Raw genomic sequence first — 22,312 nt, forward strand, 5'->3', positions numbered from 1 at the left:
TCTCCTATAAACAACCCTTAGAAAAATTAATAATTTTTCTATTTATACCATGACACTTGACTTGCGTTTTATAGACAATAATGTTAAAGTGGCCCGAAATTCATACGGTAACCGAAACCGTCTGTCAAAGACGAAACCAATGCTGAGACAAGCGATATATGCATGGCAGAGAATAAAACAGACCGGCCGCATGGTAACACAGTAACCGGATTATACTTATCCGGCACACCATTATTGTCATTCGATAGGTGTCCAGGTCCACTGTAGCAGCAGGGTGTAAAAGCTCGCCGTACCGAGCGTACGAAACATGATCTGTCGTCTTCTTTATGTTCTGGGCAAATCGGGCACTTTTGGATCATGCAATTTGTTAAAATGCCAGCCAGCGATCAATCCCTTAAGTGCTCATCACACAGATCGTCTATGCATGTGACGGACGGCTGGACGAGACAACAAAAAATGCACTTATGAGCTCACCGAGAAAATCCGCGCTATTCAAAACTTTAGACGATACCCGGACGAAGCGATAAACACTGGAATGCGTCTAAGCCGATTTGAATGAGCCACAATTTTGCCGAACGTAAAGTTTTTATTTCTTGTCTGTTTCTGTCCTATTCCTACGTCAGTAATCACCGCCAAGCGGATTAAAATGTTAGATAAACATTTTATTTGTCCCAGCTGGCTACTGTTTGAGTTGCTTTCGGAATTAAGAGCATACACAATGCATACAATTTGCAGCCAGGGGGTTTAAAAAATATCTACATTACACTCCACCTGCTTTGAGAAGAATAATGCGATACGGTAATATAAACGGACATTCACACCAGCTTTGTTGAGAGACCAAAAAATAACCGTCGGCAATTTAGGATATCTTCAGGGTAATTATTATCAGTAAGATTTGATTCTTTTTCAACATTATTTCCTTTTGATATAATATGTGTCTTCATATTAACTATACTATACGACCTACTTCCTTCAAAATGCGACAAAGAATGTTCAGATCGCCAGAACTATTTCTAGCTACTTTTTGTGTAAAGTTCGGAAATGGAATTCTGCTTTTATTCGATCGATTTCGCATCGCAACCAACTATTAGTGTACAGGACAAGGCTAGTGCTACACTTTGATCCTATCAATACCAACAATCTCTTCCAGTTGAGATTCAAACATAAAACGACTGACGAATTTCATACTTCGAGGCCAACTGGCATGTTCAAAACGCAAAACAGTGTTTGAAAATTTGGACGAAAAAAACATTTTTTTTTCGAGTTTATGCATGATGATTTTTTGTGTCGGTTTGTTACACAATTATGGATGAAACATGGATTCATCACGCCGAAATGAAAAAGAGGGTCAGCATAGTCAAGAAAAGAGTGTGAAAACGTTCGAAAACACAACAGTCTACTTGCAAAACCACTGCTTTTATAATTTAAGACACGCATGATTGTTATTAAATGAAAAAAGTGAGAGGAAATTTAGAGCTGACGCCATTGTGATGGAGGAGAACATTCAGGAGTAACTTCTATAAACAGTTGAAAGGAGCACTAATGGGCAATCCGCTATCACCGTTCGTGTGCAAACTGCTTATGGGTTTTAAGAGAGAAAAATAAGATAAACTTCCTTTCTTGAACATAATGGTAATCAGGCAATCTAAACGCGTAGAAATTTTGGAATGATGACGAAACGCTTTTGTACAATAATTGGTTCATGGCTTAATGAAAATGTGCCTATGGTTAGACAGACATTCTTCCCTGCGTGGAGTAACCGTCGTTTGAAGAAATCGAAACGCATGTCTGCGCAAGGTTCGCAATTGCGCATGTTTGCGCAAGGTTATAGGTCAACCAAAACACAGTATAATTTCTAGCGTTCTAGCGACGAATACCACAGGTTAAACGCCAGACTTTACAAAACATATGTACTATGAGTTCAAACTGATTTGCGCAGAAATCCGACAAAGTTATGGAGTTTCGTAAACTCCAAACGTAAATGTCGCTCGACTATTACAGACGTTTACTTCGATGAAGTGGAATCTTGCTCGGCGTCTGATTCATGCGAGCTATTTGCTAAATTTTTCTTCACAGTATTTCCCTCCGAACTTTCTGTTGGTCCGGACGGAATTCCAGCTGCTCTCTTGTGCCGATGCATGGAAATTCCGACTGCGCCACTATGCTCCATTTTCAACACAACGTTGTCTCAAGAAAAATTCCCTGAAGTCTGGAAATATTCGTATATATTCCCGGTCTTTAAGAGTAGTGATCGCTGAAATGTACGAAGCTACCGTGGGATAACTAGTGTATGAGCTGTATCCAAATTGTTTGAATTAATTGTAAGCACTGTTATGTTGAGTAACACGAGGAACTACATATCTTCCGATCAGCACGGGTTTGTATCTGGTCGTTCCGTGACAACGAATCATCTGAATTTTACGACAAACTGTATTCGAGATATTGAACGTAAAGCGCAAGTTGATGTAATCTATACAGACCTGAAAGCTGTATTCGACCGAATTGATCATCACATCCTGCCTAAGAAAATTTTACGTTTGAGAGCTTCACAGCGGTTTGTCACGTAACTCTTGTGTGATAGAGTTTTGCAAATTAAGGTTGGATCCGATTTACCACCTGCATTTACAAACAAATCAGGTGTACCACAGGGCAGCACGCTTGGCCCTCTCCTTTTCATTATATTTTTCAATGACGCAGCATGTGCCTTAGAAAATGGTTGCAGACTAGTTTACGCCGATGAATTAAAGATCTGTCTGACGATTCGTTGCATCGAGAGTGGTTATCCAGATTTTATTAGATAAATTCGTGACGTGGTGTAAACTAAAATCTCTAATAATAAGCACTGCTAAATGCGCTTCATCGAATTCAATCTCCCATTATTTTTAAGTATAGTATTGATGGGCAAGCGTTAAACAGAGTCGACTATGTTAACGATCTTGGTGTTATTTCGGACTTTAAGCTGACATTTGATAGGCACCGCACGGAAATTGTTTCTAAAGCAAGCAAGCAACTTGGGTTCATCGCAAAAGTAGGATAGAACTTCAAACATCCTCATTTTTTGAAGGTTTTGTACTGCTCCCTTGTACGCCTGCTACTCGAAAATGCATTAAAGGACTGACATTAAACGACTTACCCCGGCGAGATCCCAACAACCTCCCGTCTTATCCTGATCGCTTGACACGCTTGAACGACATCGCAAACTACAACAGGTATTACTTGTGGCCAAAGTGCCGAAGGGTCACATTGACTCGCCGAAGTTCCTGTCGATGATGAACCTGCGTGCATCGCAACGTGCACTAAGACCGTCTTCCCTGCTAGTAAACGAATTTCACCGTACAATCTTCGGTTATTTCGAAACCATAGAGTTCAGTGTGAGGTTATTCTCTAGTATTGAGCATCTTTTTGAATTTGGCGAACCGTTGCACTTGTTTAAAAGTTAAATTACTAGATCCTATTTATTTTGATTGTTATGTTAGTTCATTAAGACAAATTTTGTCAGATGATGTAAATAAAGAATAAAGAATTTGACTGTATACCTCAAAAACTACCAATACAAAACGAATTATACCTAGCTCATCACATCACTCGTAACAGCATAAAATGGCGGTTTATCGTCATATGATACATAGAATGGAAACATTACCTTTAAATGAGCGAGGGAGACAAAAAGAAATTTAATTTTTAATTTAATTTGTTTCGTTTTCATTTAACCTGAAGTTTGACGCGGATGGGGAAAGGCTCACTTTGAGATCACAACGAGACCTTCCACCCGCTATCTTTTGATAACATTACATTACATTGTTACAATATTGCATTGTCATTACTTAAAATTCACATAAAAATATTACAAGTTCTATTAATTTTCGCCAGTAAATCAATATAACGATTGAACTGACACGCCCTTGACGACCTATTGGTGAGAAGGCTGCATACTGGGTTGACTGGAATTCCGCATTAAGCATAAACCTTGGTTGCAAAACTCTAGTAGATGCCGAGAATCCGATTTGTGATAGCAGATCTGTGCAATTATGAGGATCGTTGCATGGGAGATTTCACAGGGCATAAAGAACGAATTTATGCTGAATGATAGAATTTCCAGTGTTGTCGGTCCAAGCGGTAAGTAATGACGCAGCATTTTTCCAATAGCAATTGTTTTCTCACACCAATCGATTAATAGATTGAACAGATTTTGGAGTTTCATACAATCTCCAATAGGACACCGCCGCTAGCTTCTGATAGTAAATAACAGAAGTTGACGCTAGTGTTTCATCATGCGCCATGCGTGAGAGTATGCTTGAAACTATCAATGTTTCCCTGTTGAATATAACAGATGTCGTTACTTTGTAACGCATATTGCACATTTCGGAAACAGCTAAATTTTGCACGGCAATAAATTTAACAGCGTAGTAATATTACTCTTTCATGCATCTCCGTTTCTTTTGTGTTTATCGCTAATCGCAATATAACGTTTGACACCTGAACCAATAAATAGTTGGTAAACATTGTTTTTATTTATTGCGTTCATGTTGCGGAATTTAATTTTTTCGAATTGAAATGTCGGAAACGTATTCAGCTCCTGGCTGTCGTACGGTATCAAATCACTTTTCCGGACTCTCGGATGAATGGTAGTAAGTTGCTATGGAGAGGCATAGGAAAAGTTTGTTTTTTATCAAAATTAGGCAGAAGTCAAGAAAATTAAGTATTACAGAGTAACTGTACCACAAATAAAATATGTGTTGCGGCACAAAGCCGCAATATGACCGCGTTCCCTTACGACGATCACGGAACAATATGATTGTTGATTGTTTGATGTTTTTTCAGGTAGGTAAACATAGTCGTTGCGATGTGCGTTCTGAATGATAGCTATAGTATTTCCAGTGTCACTTCCAAATCTTTCACTTGCTCGACCTTGCTGAGTTCGATACTGTATCAAATCGGACTGTATTTTTCGTAAGACGGTAAGCAATGACGCAACATTTTTTCACGTTTAATAACAATTGTTTTCTCACACCAATCGGGTAATAGTTTGAACAGATTTTGGAGTTCCATACAATCTCCAATTTGACAAAATGCGTAGTATATTTTCAAATCGTCGGCAAAGAACTGTTGTCCGCCATGATCAAGGATCAGTGCTATATCGTATACGAATGCGAAGAACAACGAAAGCCCCAGGTTCCTATCTTGCGGTTCACCTGATTGGTTAGTAAAATGAGGCTAATGGGTGATTCCTAATTCGTACATAGAGCTGCCCCTTTATGCTAAAGATATCCATTTGCAGTCCTGCAAAAGGGCTCAAGTTGCGGCAATCAAGTTGCGGCAATCAAGTTGCGGCAATCAAGTTGCGGCAATCAAGTTGCAGTTAAATGCGCTTGAAAAGTGTTGCACAACCATGTTGTGCTTTCCAGCAACTGAGGTAGCATTAGCATCATTGAGGAACATAGTCAAAGGAAGCTCTTGGTGTTAACAAAACTCCAGGAATTATTAGGATTCCGACGCAGATTTTGTTGAGCACGACGAACATGTAGTGTAGAGGAATCTGTTGTAATGGCAATACTTATTAATGGCAATAGTAAAACGGCGCTTTGAAATCGGTCCGTGCCGTCTAGTGAATGCTCGGAGTGCCTTCGCTCTAGCTCTTTTTAGGTACGTGGTTCGCTTACGTGGAGACCGACGAGAATGTACAGCGGAATTTATACATTCGGCTATCCCCTGGTCGTAGAAAGTCACGGCTTCATTAACATCCGTAAAGTACGCAAAAGCTCACGTAACAACGTAGTTAAATTTGGCTGATCAACGAACAAACAGCCCAACTCAGAGACACGACAATCAGAGCAGCAATCTTCGTTCATAAAGACAAGCTATAGATTGCGGGAGTGATGATTGCATATACCATTTATTTGTCTAAGGCCTAGAAAGGCAATACCTTCGAGCAACATGAGGCTACCAGAAGTGAAAGACGTCTCAAGCGAATCAGCAATAGCATACTTGCGCCAACAACCATAGCCCGAAATCTGCCGAAAAATACGCGCGAATACTAGATGAGACACTATCTTCTTCCGAGCAACTAAGTGCTTCAAACCTCGAAGACGACTGGGGCAGAATACGCTCGGCCATCGGAGAGGTTGCTACCGCGGTACTAGGTGAAGGGCCCCGGAGTATACAAAATTATTGGTTTGATGGGGAATGCCAACAAGTGGGGGAAATAACAAAAAATACTTAGAAAAATTATCTGAGCACTCCACTACCACTAGGATGAACTTGACCAAAGGAACCACTTGACTGCGATCTCGAGGAGTAAAAAGAACAGCTATTCCGAGCCAACGACAGGCGCAAATTTAACGAGAAGGTGAACTATACTCGTAAACGCTACACACTGAAACCTGACATGTGTAGGGACGAGGGAAGGAATTTAATCACAAACGAACGTGAGGTGATAGACCAGTGGGAGCAGTTCTTCTATAAACACCGAAGTTGTACAAGGAGGCAAAACGGAAGTTAACCTAGGAGTACTCATGAAAGATAGTATCAGGCGGCACGCCTGATTTCTAAGAAATTAAACGAGAAATCAGGTCGCTGGAAACCAACAAAGCCGCTGGTAAGGACCGCGAATTGGCATAGCTTTATAAATATGACAGAAAAAGCTACCGGATGGAATGGAAGGAGTGGTTTATCCCATCTACAAAAAGGATGACCGGCTCGACTAATGCAACTATCGCGGTATAACGCTGGTAAAAGCTGCCTGTAGCCGATAACACAGCGTTTCGCAGGGAATTACCAGGTCGGCTTCAAAGGGACTCGCGCACCAGCTGGCCAGATTTTTACCATCCGACAGAACTTGCAGAAATACCGGGATTACAACATGCCTAGGCATCACATCTTTATTGATTTCAAAGCAGCATACGATACAGTCGATCAAGACTAGCAGATAATGCACGAACACGGTTTTCCGGATAAACGGTCGCGACTAATCAAAGCTACATTGGATAGAGTAATGTGTTTCGTGGGGGCATCTCGGGGGCACTCTCGAGTATCTTCGAAACGCGGTGAGGGTTGAAACAAGGTGACAACTTATCCTGTACGCTGTTCATGGGGCAACGGGCATCGAAACGACAGGCATGATTTTCACCAAAGGTATCCAATTCCTAGGCTTCGCAGATGACTTTGATGTCATAGCCAGGAACTTTGCGACGACGGAGGCATTCTATGAGTTCGTGTATTTGGGATCGCTGATGACCGTGGGCAACAATAGTAAGGACATCTAGCGGCGTATTCGAGCGGGAAATCAGACCTACTTTGCCCTTTGCAAAACGCTACGATCAAGAAGCAAACCGCCGTACGAAGCTGACAATGTACAAATTCCTTATTAGACCAGCAGGTCTTTATGGATTTAAGCCGTGACGCTGTTTATGGAGAACATACGCGCCCTTGCCGTGTTCGTGCGGTAGGTACTACGGACGATATTTGACTGAGTACAAACTGAAAGCGGAGAGTGGCGGAGACGTATGAATCACGAGCTACAGGCACTGCTTGGAGCGATCCCGTCTGGCGAAGGTCGATAATCTTGAGCCGGACATGTCGTTAGGATGCCGGAAAACAATGTGACAAAAACAATTCCCTTCAACAACCCCACTGGCACCATGAACAGGGTGCTCAACGTGACAGGTGGCTCGACCAGGTCCAAAATGATTTGCAACTTTTGAGACGACTGGGACTGGGCGACGAGTGGCCCAAGATCGAGTTGAATGGAGACGACTGCTTGAAACAGCACGAGACACTCCGGCTCCAGGTTGCTGACAACGACCTTCAATGACAACTATCCGCTAACCATCAACGGCGCAAAAAATATAAACAACTGTTGTGCGTAGAAGATGGATATGGCGGAAAGTTACAGCATCTCAAGAGATTCTGTACTTACGAAACACCTTACTTACGACCTTGGGAACAATTTTTCTCGATTTTTCAAATAACTACCAAAACACAAACACAGGCACACTCGTACAGAACATTAACAATAACTTCTAGATAAAAACTACCTCCTTTCTTTGTTCTCACATCTCAGATTTTCGTTATTCACAGAATTCCATTAGTCTTTCTTTGTTTCCTTTATTCCCTTATAAGGGGATTACCCATCGCGCAAAACGAAAACAAGTGTTTTCCTCGTCGCATCGTGGTGGCTGATAAATCAAAGTAAGGCTTAGGTGCTACATTCCGTTATCGAAACTTGACCTTCTGTTTTTATAGGACAGACTTCGCAGCTAGCTGTTAGAGCACAGGACAATTGCAGGGTCAGTTGCTACGATCCTATTGACTCCAGAGCCTCTCCCAGTCGAGATTCAAACATACGACGACTGGCTTATTAGGCCAGCATCATACCTCGTCATGGAGATTGCACGGCCATACTTCTACAACGTCGACTCGACTAAATTTTCAAGTAACGAAGGTTGATTAGCCATTTAATTTGTGTACTTAATGGAACCAGCTCGGTGTCAATTACAACGCGCTCTTGAAACAGAACGAAACCATCACTGGGAAAAGCTGTCGAATATGGTTAATGCGATTGAGTCGAGCACTGCGCGAAAAGCGGTCACAATACGAGCAGAGGCATAAAAAAATAATTTTACAGCATGACAACGCGTTGCAACGCTCGGCAACGTGTGGAAAACCCGTTAAATTAAAACTCAAAATACCGCACCCGATGTATTCCTCAGATATTGCGTCGTCAGAATATTACTCTTTTTATAAAGATAGTCTTTCCAACAGACGAAGTAAATCGTAGAAGTATGAAATGAAACAAAGGTGTTAATGGTATCTCCAGGGCGAGACAAGGCGTGAATGGCATAGATTGGGCAGAGTAATTGAAGCAACACTTATAGATTCGTATTTCACTCTTGTTTCCAAGCTGGAAACACGAAGCAGTGGGAGCCAATCCTAACGGATTTGAAATTTTGCTTCCATGCCCTGTGATTCGCAGATATTGGGAAACCTTTGAAGCGGTCTTTATAACCTTTATACATGCGACACTTGTCTAGATTCTATCATCACTGGCAGAGCTAAGTTATTTGATCTCGGTCGTTAGTTGAGAACAACAAAAATTGCTGTCTAACAATGAAAAGCCAATACGTTTATAGTAGCGGAATCCAGAGATAATGTCTTTTACATCCCTAGTTTTGTATCGAAAAAATGTTTAAGCAAAACTGCTAAAAACAGATGCGAATTATTAGCAAAAACTGTACCATTGCAATCCTTATGAAGATATCTTTCTTCTGAAATTGTATGTAAAAATTGTATCCAACCCAACAGCATTCTGAGATATCTTGACAAGGATCTTTTCTCGAAAAATCTCCCTTGTGCGCGATGTAACAAGCAATGAAGTTACTTCGCAGCATGCAATACATTTCACTAAACGTACCATGGTCAGCACAACTCCCTCAGTCACATCTTCGAGCCTTTAACGACGGAGATGACTTTGACTTCTTGAATTCAACTTGTCAAAGGCAGCTTTTAAACATAGAATTAAAAAAATTGTCGAATATAGGTTATATATTCAGTTGGTACGATTTTTTCGAAGACAACGTAAATATATAGGTAGATAAAAAAATTTTATGAATAATTCTTGAAATAGCTGCCGAAATGATGCGGCAAAAGTGGTGTAAATTTGGACCTTTCGCATGAACCATCTCAACCGTAATAGTGGCCAGCTTTTACATGAAACTTTTAACCCTCTCTATCCCAAGGTGATTTATAATTTACTATACAGTTTACATAACAATAATTCAACTACGTTCTGATATAGAAATATCAATATTTAAACACCTTAAAAATTTGATGATTTTAGTATCGAAAATCATGGATCAGCTGTGCTATCATGGGACAGAGATGGTAAAAAAGTAAATGGCAGACACCAATTCGTTGATCGAAATAAAAATCCCAACGCGGTATAGAAAAAATCACCATCTAAAAAACTTACCGGAATTTTAGAAGTTCTCAAAAACTCGAGCAGCGCCTCCAATGATCCCAGTGTTGATGCCTGAACGTAAACTCCACGTTCACTTAACTTAATACTGCTGAGAACGGATTTCAAATCACGTGCCACAATATCTCTGCAAGCAAAGTGAAAACATTAGTACAAATGCATACATAAATCAAAACGCTGTGACTGCATACTTAAATATTTCAATTTCATCTGGTTTCTGAGCTATTTGCAAATTAAGGCCCGCAATTGCCTTCTCCAGCTCTTTGGCGGCAATCTTCACGCCTTGGGCTGCCCATACCTCCTTGTGCTCAACGTAAGCGTTCTTTACGCGCAGCTCCTTCATCGGTTGGGGCATCAAAAGGGCTTTTATTTGAGTAACGATTGGACCTTCCGTGCCGGCTAGAATCATACTATCGCCCTCGCGTAGCTTGCCATTGATCAGGATGGCATCGATAGTAGTTCCTAAGCCGGGAATAGCCTTCACTTCGAGTACGGTTGCTTGGAGGTCTTCACTAAACATGAGACGTTTAGCCAGCTGTTTCTGGCAGAATTGCACAATTAGAAACAGAAGGTTTCCCATACCTTCGCCAGTAATAGCACTGGTTGGGACCAAAGAAATATATGTATTGGGATCTGGATTTTCGTAGTACAAAGCAGCATTCAGGCTCTGTTCGGCAAACTGAACAATTACTTCATTTGTGCGCTGTTGGAACTCATTTTGAGTGTTTGGGGCTTGAGCTTTGATGATATCTCGAATATCCTTACGATTCATAGTATTCCAATCGTACAAACGATCGATTTTATTCAAAGCCACCACAAATGGAGTTCGTTTGGACTTCAACAAATTAATAGATTCTATAGTTTGTGGTTCTAAACCATGCATAATATCTACCACCAGAATAGCAATATCACAAAGAGAGGAACCACGACTACGAAGATTGCTAAATGACTCGTGACCGGGCGTATCTATGATGAGGAGTCCGGGCAATTTAAACGTCGTATCGCCATACCCTTTTACAAACTTTGTTTGCTCCTTTATGTTGTCTATAGGGACATTGGTAGCTCCAATTTGCTGTGTTATACCGCCAGCTTCCGCATCCTGAACATTAGTGCGGCGAAGTTTATCAAGAATTTTAGTTTTTCCAGTATCTACGTGGCCAAGAACGCACACTACAGCCGCACGCAAATTTTCCAAAGAACGTTTCTTTTCTGCATCCTGAGTTCTCTTGGCGATTCTATCTAAAGCACGCTGACGCATCCTTTCTGTCTCCGGCCGTGAATCTTCTTCCGATTCGTTCTCACTATCCGTTCCTTCTTCTCCAGAATCATCCTCTTCACTCTCACTATCGTCGTCATCTTCATCTGAGTCTAGCTGCTCCGATTTTTGCCTGCCAATGGTCTTCTGCTTTCCTTCTTTGCCGTCCTTTTCGGGTTCCTCCTCTTCTTCTTCTTCACTGTCAGAAGCATCCCACGAATCCTTAACTTCATCAATCTTAGCCTTTTCGGCTTCGATCTTTTCCATATCCATTCTTTGTTGTTCTTCTACCGTGGGACTCGGTTCTTTAGATTCATCTTCCTTGTTGGCATCATCCTTCTTCTTCGGACGGATCCTAGTTCCTAAACGTACTTTTTTCTCAACTCCTGCTTCTGGTATTTCCACACCTTGCGCCTTTAAAGCATCCAACATAGCTTGTGCTCGCATGCGATCTTGCTTTTGTTTAGCAGTCAACAGTTTGCCTTCTGCTTTCAATCGTTCTTTGCGTTCCTTCTCTTTTTGCTTTTTGCGCTCTTTCTTTTCCTGTTCCAGGCGCAATTGCTCTTGATGATAACGCTCTGCTTCTTCAGCTAATCTTATTTTTTCCTCTTCTTCACGTTTTTGTCTCTCCTCCTCCTCTCGAATAGCCTTTAACCTTTCCTGCATTAAAGCCAAAGCTGCTTTGTTCGGACCCTTCTTTTTCTTCTCGCTCTCTTTGCCAGCAGTTTCTGCCGATTTGTTATCTTCTATCTGCGCCGTAGTAGCAGTTTTATCTTCTACTGTTTCTGCAGGCTTGTCAGCCTCTTCCTTTTTGCCTTTCTTTTTCTTCTTTTTACCATCTCCTGGAGCTGCTTCATCTGCTTGACTGGCCGGAATGGGAGTTGATTCCTTCGATTCCTTAGCGACAGCATTGCCCGGTGTAGTTTCTGCCTCTTGTTGTTTGGCAATCTGCGTTTCTTTCTTCTGGCGCTCCTTCTTTTCTTTACGCTTTTCGGCAGCAGTTTTAATGTGGATCTCACCATCTGGTTTCTCTTCTGTGACATCGGGAGTCTCTTCCTTCTTTTTCTTTTCTTTCTTATCTTTTTTCTTTTCCTTTTCCGGTTCCTTCGCGTCTGCTGCGACTGCAGTTTCTTCAACGGTACCAGCTGGTTTTACTCCAGAATACTCCATTTCCAATTCGGCCAGCATTTTCTCTATGTCCTCATCGTCACTATCTCCGCCCTTCTTCTTTTTACCTTTCTTGCTTTTCTTGCCGGACTTTTGCGTAGAATCATCGTTTTCTTCCTTAGTCTAAAAATATAAGAAAATATGAGTATATTATTAAAATTCTTTTATAACGGTAGTTTTTACAACGCCTAAAAAGTTGTGTAGCGTTTTTCTTTACTCAACCTGGGGGTCTGTGGATCGAACTAAGCTATAATTGGAGTTAATTATAACAGTATTCGAGCCCACTTCTCCTCCCAGGCCCTAGGGATGGTCATATTAGTAACTTTTACGCACATAATTGTTATAATGTAATAGTTAGTCTGTGGTAATAACTTAAAAATTCTTGCTAGACGAAACGTCGATTTGTCATTAAATATATGTTTTTGAATAAAACATGTCATTAAAATCTTAAAAACTTAATATGCCGGAAGAAGGGATTTTAGTAAAAGCTAAAATTGGTTACTTTAGACAGCAATAAATAATATAATATTTCACGCACAACTTGCGACAAATTTAATGCAACATCACAATAAAAAAAAATTATTAAAAAAACGATTTTTTTTAAATTTTATTCATGTTTAATAAAAACACTAAAATTTTAGTTATCGAAAATCTTAGCGTCGACGAGATAGGTTTAAGTGTGCACAGAAATATTATCACAAATTAGGAGAAAAATAGTACTTTTTCCAAACGCACTTTATATTTTATGAAAAAGCTGTTCAGAAAACAAAAAAATATATGATTCAAGTAATTTAAGATCAATAAAATAAATTATAGCACTTGTTTTCTTTTCAATCCAATTGTCAAGAAGAGTACGTTTATAAATTTTACACTAATTCGAGTCTTTCGATTCGAGCATTCAGAAAATTGCTCCGTACATATTGCGACATTTGCCCCTATTTAGACTACCCCGATTTACACGATTATCACAGTCGAATCTCGCACACGATTTCGCTCAAGGAAAATGACGTGAAAAAGAAGGAAAAAAAGTCAAACTCATATTTAAGTTGATTAAATTAAAAGCCACTCTAGTGTCAGATTAACAGTGCAAAATGCGGTATGTTGCATTAAACGATTATCACAGAAGTCTGTATAGTCATAAAACGGACAATACCTGTTTTTTGTTAGTTTTAACCTTGCCCTTCTTGAACACCTCATCTTCTCCATCATCATTATCATTTCGGTCACCCTGAGGCTCTTCGTCCTCGTCATCATCCTCTGCCATCAGCAGAGAAAATCCAACAGGACCACCTCCTCCGGAGGCTTTGCTTTTCTTCTTGCTTTTCGACTTTTTGCCAGCATCTTCGTCAGGTTCTTGGCCAGCCTCACCATCCTCTTCAACTTCTCCAGTTTTCTCAGCCTTTTTTCCTTTCTTCTTACTTTCGTCTTTCTGTTTGGTTCCGACGGTCAACTTTTTAACCTCTTCGGTTACCAGTTCCATCCCGTCATCGGCATCATCCTGATCACTATCAAGCTTTTTCATCTTTTTGTCCTTTTTCTTTTTATCATTCTTCCGGTTTTCCACTTCTGTTTCAGTCAAACTATTTTGCCTCATCTCGATATCCGAACTGAAATATTAAACAATTGCACAATCACAGTCAATCCAGCTTTCTAACCTCCTAAAACTCAAAATACTCCGAAGAGCAACAACTCACCCGTCCTCGCCGGTACCGGCAGCCACGGCGGAGGAGTCCTTTTTGCTTTTCTTCGCTTTACCCATCGTGGGTTGATTGGTTGACTCGGTCTAGCAAACGCGGACCACTTCCAATCGTAAAAGTGAAGGTAACAATTGCTGCTTGAAGAACTCAGCTTGAAACACCGGAAATCTTGTAAAGAAACCCGAGAGAATAGATTCACGGTAAACCAAAAGAGAAGATACTCGTACAGCAAATCGAAATTTTTTCAACCACGCGAACTTTTACACTGCGACGACCCGTAACGGAAGCGAAATTATCCTCGTAAGCAGAACTCTAATGTGCCACACATACAAAAAAATCTTTTTGTAGCTGCGAGCAAAATACCAATTAGCCAAATAACGATTAAGGTACGCGAAAAATGTGTTTTTACCGTTTTTACAAAATGCCACACTCCGCGACGGACGAATTGAAAAAAGTGTCACAAAATTGACATTTCGAGCTGACGAAAACACTCGCTGACAACAGCAGATTTTGACAGTTGACAACAGTAGAGTAATCCGCTGTTTTACCGTTCTTGTCGTTTTTGCGTTGAGATCAAGGGGTTTCCAACAGCAATGATTACTACGCACCTTTGAAAAAAGGGAAAAAAGTTACTTTTGATTACTAAAGTCTTTACTGTTTACCCCTGATTACTATAGCACAGAGAACAGATTAACAGGCTCGAAGGAAGTAATCGATTTTTTGTGTGTAAAATCTGTTGGTAGCGCCCTCCAGAAATAGTTTGCCAAACGCATCAAAAAATATGCATGTACCTTTATCAATATTTCTTTGTGCTGGAGTTACATAGCAGGGGTTTGAAACGAACGTCAAATGCATATGATTGCAGTGTAACCGTTTTTTCTGACGTTTCGGTCCGAGTGACGGCTAACGCTTTATTCAATGGAAATTCTAATTGCCGGCGAACTAGTTGAAGGATGCTCTCTTCACTCCTACATGAGAAAGAGATAGCATGATTACATACCCTTGTTACATAGCAGCGATGGCAGCGACATCAAGATTTAGGCTGTGAACCATTTCGCGAAACTTTTAACTTTTTGGTTAAAATTTGACAGTTTGATGGTTTTCCGAAAATAACCCCGCTTACGAAAATTTCGGATGCCTGGCAGAAATCGAACAGAATCAATATGGCACCCGTGGCACTGACAGATTTGACATTTCGAACCGGTTCGCTTTTCTTTATTTTTTTTTTGTCGTTTTCGCCTTTTTCGCTCTGCTGACTTTTGTGTGCTGTTGTCATCTTCATAAACGGTACAAGTACAACACGCGTTGTGTTTAGTTGGTGAACGAAAAAGGTTGTAATTATTGAAAAGCTTTATAATTAAATGAAGATTAAATAGTGTATTTATTCTTTTGTTTCGTTTGCTACGCGTTACGATTAGGTTAAAGTCTGTCGAATTGAACAGTCCAGTCGAGCAGTCGTCTAAAGTTTGAGTATAAAGTGATATGTTCAACATTAATAATGTTGACTTGGGGCATAGGGTACTCGAACATATAGCTCTCGATTACCGGCCAGGTGTATTACCGTTATAACCACGCCGGTTTTTAGTATTGTTTGTGTAACATGCTAAACTCTGAGGAAAAAAGGTCGATTAGATTTTATCCAAATATTTATTTATCACTAGCTGACCTGACAAACTTCGTATTGCCACAAATTAAACTGTGTTGTACATACATCGTGAATCTCGGATGACCTTTGTCACAATCTCGAACATTCCCCGGGCCCAAAACCCCCTACATGCAAATTTTCACGCCGATCGGTTCAACAGTTTTCGATTCTATAAGGAACATACAGACAAATCCCTTTTTATTGGTATAGTTGGTACCAACTGATATCTTAGACCTGATCTCTAGAATCTAAAGTAGAGTGCATTGCATTTGTATTGGATAGAGCACTAGTTTGTAAGTCACGTCGAGTGCCACTTTGCTCACCTGGTCTACTTTTAACAGGACCGTTAAAAAGTGACTCAACCGTCAGCAGATGAGTTAGCTTGCTTTATTTTGGTGATCCATTGAGCCGCTATGCTGCCCGTTTTCTCCACACTCCACAGTGGCTGAGTCGAGTTACTCGTCGTGACTTACAAAATAGAGCCCATAATCTTTCTTAAAGAATGGATCACTTAAACACAATTTTAATTTAATTTTAATGATTCTATAAGCTATTTCGGCTGGCTGATCGATTGTGGGATACCAAACTACATAGTATAGTTTTAGACATTATCTTAATGCGTTTTCTTTTTTTCAGCAAAATTACAGTTTTATTGGTCAAAGTGGTAGGTGGAAATATGTCGCGCAGTACACTTTACCGTCGTGCAGAAAGAGAGATGAACTCTTTTATGTCAAACGATGAAGTGTTTGTTACAGGCCGACACGCAGAAAGAGAGATGAACTCTTCTATGTCACACGATGAAGTATTCGTTACAGGCCAAAGCGACAATACTACATTAGAAAATGAAAATACTGAACTTCATTTATCAGTAAATACTCCTAATAATACAGATGATGTGCTACTTAATTCATTAACTGATGAAAGTATTCGAGGCAATTTCCATGTGGAACCTGATTCAGACGAAGAATCTCCAGAAATTGCAGATGTACAGCTGAAATTTGCAACGTGGAGTGCGCAGTACAATATTTCAACAACCGCAACAAACGATTTATTGTGTTGGTTTAAAAAACACTATTTTCCTTTTCTACCGGTAAACATTCAGTCTTTGCGGAAAAGAGCTCACTGTATCAATGCGCCCATTCATCGTATGGGAGAAGGATCGTTCCTATATTTCGGTATCAAAAATATGCTGATTATCTTTTATGAAATCAATGAGATTCAAGAAAATATTAATGAACTTCGACTGAGCATTGGCATCGATGGAATACCAATTTCAAAAAGCTCGAGAAATGGATTCTGGCCAATTCTAATAAAAATTATTGGATTCAATACTGTATTACCTGTGGCTGTGTTTTGTGGTCCAGGTAAGCCGCCAAACCTTCACGACTACATGGCAGAGTTTTCATATGAGCTAAGCGATATATTACGGAACGGCCTTCAGATTGGAAACAGATCGCTTGAGATTAATATAGATTCTCTCGTATTTGATGCTCAAGCGAAATGCTTTGTCTTAGACATCGTGTCGCCTACCGGCTTCAATGCTAGTCCTAAATGCACGACTATTGGTCAGAAAATTGGACCACGTGTCGTATTTCCCAATTTACTAGCGTCGTTGAGAACAGATGAATCATTCCGAAATATAAACGATCCTATTCATAGAAATTCAGAACTGCCACCACTAGCCAAGATTGGTATCAATTGTATCACTGATACTGCGATTGATTATATGCACAACGTATGTCAAGGTGTTTTCAAAACTATATTAAATTATTGGAACTCTACTAACCATAAGTCATATTCTTGGTCAAAAACTGACAAGAAAGAAATAAACAACAGAATATCATCTATCAGAAGTCAAATAACGACAGATTTTGTTCGAAAACCACGTGTAGTGGATGATTTAGCGTACTACAAGGCTACCGAGTTACGCCAAATGTTACTTTACACTGGGCCAGTTGTGTTTAATGGAATTATTAAGCCTGAATATTACCAACATTTCTTATTATTACACTGTGGAATCAGAATTTTATGTGACCCTCGATTATGCATAACAATGAATGAAAAAGCGAATGAAATGATATACCGATTTGTCAATGAATTCAAATATTTGTACGGCACGGAATTTTTAGTATATAACATACATGTGTTGATACACTTGGCGCATGAGTGTGTGCATTTTAAGGGGCCACTTGATAGCTTTTCAGCTTTTCCATTCGAAAATTACCTGCAAAAAATTGTAAAAATGGTAAAAAAAGCTCCAAAGCCGCTAGAACAATTGAAAAGTCGTGTTTTGGAACATTTACATTTCTATCCACAGAGATACACAAAGACGCAAAGACGAATGTCAAAAATTAGTCTAATTCCCGGAACAAATTTTTATGAAAATATAATACATGAAGGAACTAATTTTAGTGTCGATAAAAACGACAATTTTATCTACTATGAAGGAAATATTTTACAAATTAAACAAATTAAAGCAATTAACGACCAATATATTTTAATTTGCAGCAAAATAATAAATCTCACCTATTCTTTTGCTGATCCAATAGATTCCCGTTTGGTGGGGGAATTCACGACAACTAATATAACCATAGAAGATTATTTTGTTGAAGTCAATGCCAGTTGTGCTAAAAAAGCTATGTTATTGAACACCGGAAACAAATATAATTTTGTGGTGATTCTTCATAACGAGTACAATGGAGCCTAGTTACGAAAATTATGAGTATCTAGATATAGATTATGCCGACGAACAACAACCGCAAAAAATACAAAACAGAAAAGTATCTACAAAGAAAGGTAATCTATAATTACATTTCATATAATTATAAACACTACTGCAGTACAATATAGTATTGTGTCGCCAGCAATAAATTGGACTTCGGAAAAAGCGACAAACGATTTTTCTTCCGCACTGTATTACACCGGAAGTCGCTCTCCAATTTCTTGCTGGCGACACAATTAAATTAGCCGGTAATTTTTTTAAGTATTAAGATATATATATATATATATATATATATATATATATATATATATATATATATATATATATATATATATATATATATATATATATATATATATATATATATATATATATATATATATATATATATATATATATATATATATATATACAGTCGATATTTGTATAACGCGGGTAATTGGGACCGCGTTATAAGAAGCGCGTTATACAAGTACACGTAGCATATGGAAATTGAGTTAATTGGGGCTATACCTGAATTTTACAAAATTTCGAATCAACACGACCATGGTTCCTTTGGGAAAGATGTCAAGTATATATTTTTCCATCTTACAGATGCTTGGTGAGACAGAAAAAATCGTCTTCTCATAGCTTCAAAATTCTTTTTAAAGTTCCTATGGCTTATTATTTGGCGTAATATAAGTAAAGTAAACAATACGTGCTATTCCAAAGCCAACATGCGATTCTCCGACAAATACGGAACATCCGTAAAAGTGGTCAACGAGCGAAATTGTTCTTTGAGTTCGGAATTTTGTTTATCCAACCTCGAATTGAACAATATGAAATGGGAATATAAATTCATCGCGTTGACGAAAGCAACAAAGTTTTCGTAGCCTGTTCGCTCTTACAAGAAGCCCCATTCTGAATTGTCCAGGAAAAGGTGAAAACAAAAGCAATAACACTTCTCTCTCACTTTTTCTCAGGCAAAATCCATAAAAATATTAGATACCGTCAACGCGGATTTCGGAATGGCCATGGCTAACTACGATGGTTAGATTTCTGTTAAAATTTTCCCAGAAATGCACAATACTTGGTGAAGAGTTTATACAAAAGTTGATATATTTGCTATTAGATTTGTAAGTATAGTAAATGTTACCGGAAGTTCAGTTTACTATACCACATCTATCAAATTACACTAGCAAAATTAGAAATTTCAACAAACTGGCGAAATAACCTTGTTTATTTGTCAGCGAACATTTTATAACAAACCTTTTTCAAATTGTAGCGCGGACTTCAACATGAATTTTCACTTATTGTTCACTTTGACGGCAAATCCTAATTTTCCAGTGAACGTTTTGGCGGCTATGTCGAGTCGTGTCGTGAGCGGCCTATTTAGTTGAGGATTGCTGATATTCCATTTCATTTTGATCTGTTACAAATTAAAAAAAAATTGCATTTCCAGTGACCAATTTCAGGTAAGCTTTGAATTTTTTCCCGGTAAACCATCCAATGGCCAAATTGAGTCACAAATAGTCGAAATATACTTCTAGTGTAGTCAAATTACACTCGAAATATTCACGATATGTTCTGAATTTTTCGGAGGACCACCTTATGGCTTTCTAAGGTCGCTTATTTATTACTTTGTTTTTAATTCGTATCAATTACCCGACTTTAGTTACTTCAAAAATATTTTACCAATTTTAACCAACTTTACCAATAAGATAATTTCAACGGATATTCCGGAATCTCCAGCAGGCCAACCCGTAACTTTGTGGTTTCCGTATATCACTTAGAGAGTCAACTGTTATATGCCCTACAACTTCTTAAAAGACACCATGGTCATATCTGTTCAAAAACGCTCAAAATTCGAGTTTAGCCCCAATTAACTCAATATCCATATGCTACGTGTATTTGTTATACGCAGAAAACCGCGTTATAGAAATATCATGGTACCCGCGCTATAGAAATCCGCGTTCTACAAATCCGCGTTATAGAAATCTCTACTGTATATATATTTCAGTGTCAGCCTTCAAGCAACCATTATTGGAAAATTCGATTTTAGCATCAGCTCCTCAACATGAAACAGGTAAGCTTTTTTGATGCAATATCTCCTAGCCGGCAGGTAGTTATTTAATATAATATTTTACAGTGTCATCATTGAACCAATCACCATTACAACAGTCGATTATCGCTTCAGAACGAAAACGCATTTTGAAAAACTTACCTCAGCATGAAACTGGTGAGTTCCTATAATTAGTGTTCGACATCGGAACGAAAATTTAAGCCCGGGTTCCAGTCCGGTCCGGTCTGGTTAAAAGGCGGCATGAACTTTGTTATTCCGACTATAAAGACTAATAATCCGGTCCGATTTGGCTCTGTTCAGGTTCCGGAACCGGAACAGAGCCAAATCGGACCGGAATAAAGTCGGAATTACAAAGTTCGTGCCGATTTGTACCGGACTGCACCGGACCGGAACCCGGATCTCAATTTTCCGATGTTGAACACTACTTTTAATACAATATCCTGCCCGCTAGGCAGTTATTAATGTTGAAAGTTCTTTTGGAGCTTTGGAAGCATTTTAAAAAATTAATTTGAATCTCATAATTCTTGTTCAAGCAAAATGTTTTCTGCTGATTCAATTATATTTTTCATAAAGCGGAGTGAAATCAAATTTTGTGATAAGCGATACGTAGGTATAGTTATTAATTGTAATATTTTTCAGTGTCCTACATGCAACCGTTTTTGGCACATTCAATTTCAACATCGGCTAATCCAGCTCCTCAACATGGAACAGGTAAGATTTTCTATTGCAATATCGTAACCGTCAGGTAGTTATTTATTGTAATATTTTATAGTGTCATCATTCAACCAGTCATCACTACAACAGTCGATTACCCCATCAGAACGAAAACGCATTTTGAAAAATTCCCCTCAGGATGAAACTGGTGAGTTCTTTTAATACACCGCTAGGCAGTTATTAATTTTAAAAGTTCTTTTGGAGCTTTGGAAGGATTTACAAAAATTAATTTGAATCTCATAATTCTTGTGCAAGCAAAATGTTTTCCGCTGATTCAATTATATTTTTTATAATGCGGAGTGAAATCAAATTTTGTGATAAGCGATACGTATAGTTATTAATTGTAATATTTTTCAGTGTCCTACATGCAACCGTTTTTGGCACATTCAATTTCAACATCGGCTAATCCAGCTCTTCAACATGGAACAGGTAAGCTTTTCTATTGCAATATCTCGTAACCGTCAGGTAGTTATTTAATGTAATATTTTACAGCGTCATCATTCAACCAATCATCACTACAACAGTCGATTACCGCAACAGAACGAAAACGCATTTTGAAAAATTCACCTCTGGATGAAACTGGTGAGTTCTTTTAATACAATATCCTGCCCGCTAGGCAGTTATTAATTTTGAAAGTTCTTTTGGAACTTTGGAGGCATTTTCAAAAATTATTTGAATCTCATAATTCTTGTACAAGCAAAATGTTTTCCGCTGATTCAATTATTATAATTTTCATCTCAGCATGTCATTTATTTTCAGCCGTAAATGATAACAACGAGAATGTTCCATTAGAGAGCGGAAACCGTATTGAACAATTGGGTATGTTTATTTATTGATTCATTATTATTTTGTTATAGTACTTCTTACCTAGTTATCATTGTTATATATAACTTTCTATATTACAATGTTACTTTATAGCATTGTGTGAAAACATGTTTCTTATTTCGTAAGTGTATAATTTTTTTTTGTAACAATATTCATATTATTGTTGGTAGTATTAATATTTCGGTTCGATTATTCACCCTGGAAAATTTGATATTTTATTATTTTGGTTTTGCCTTTCTACTACATAAATAT

At 38.8% G+C, this 22,312-nt stretch overlaps 1 protein-coding gene across 1 annotated transcript in view; it reads right to left on the minus strand.

Moving 5' to 3' along the window:
* The window catches only part of LOC128733621 (eukaryotic translation initiation factor 5B), a 178,797-nt gene extending 164,283 nt beyond the window's left edge, over window positions 1-14,514 (minus strand). The window contains exons 1-4 of the mRNA XM_053827343.1: window positions 14,090-14,514; window positions 13,549-14,002; window positions 10,165-12,518; window positions 9,968-10,100 (exon numbers count right to left, since the gene is read on the minus strand). Of these exons, the coding sequence (XP_053683318.1) occupies window positions 9,968-10,100; window positions 10,165-12,518; window positions 13,549-14,002; window positions 14,090-14,154 (3,006 nt within the window). The 5' untranslated portion in view covers window positions 14,155-14,514. The remainder of the gene's footprint in view (window positions 1-9,967; window positions 10,101-10,164; window positions 12,519-13,548; window positions 14,003-14,089) is intronic.
* Window positions 14,515-22,312: the final 7,798 nt, after the last annotated feature.

This window comes from Sabethes cyaneus, chromosome 2 (genome assembly GCF_943734655.1).
Source record: "Sabethes cyaneus chromosome 2, idSabCyanKW18_F2, whole genome shotgun sequence".
Taxonomy (NCBI): domain Eukaryota; kingdom Metazoa; phylum Arthropoda; class Insecta; order Diptera; family Culicidae; genus Sabethes; species Sabethes cyaneus.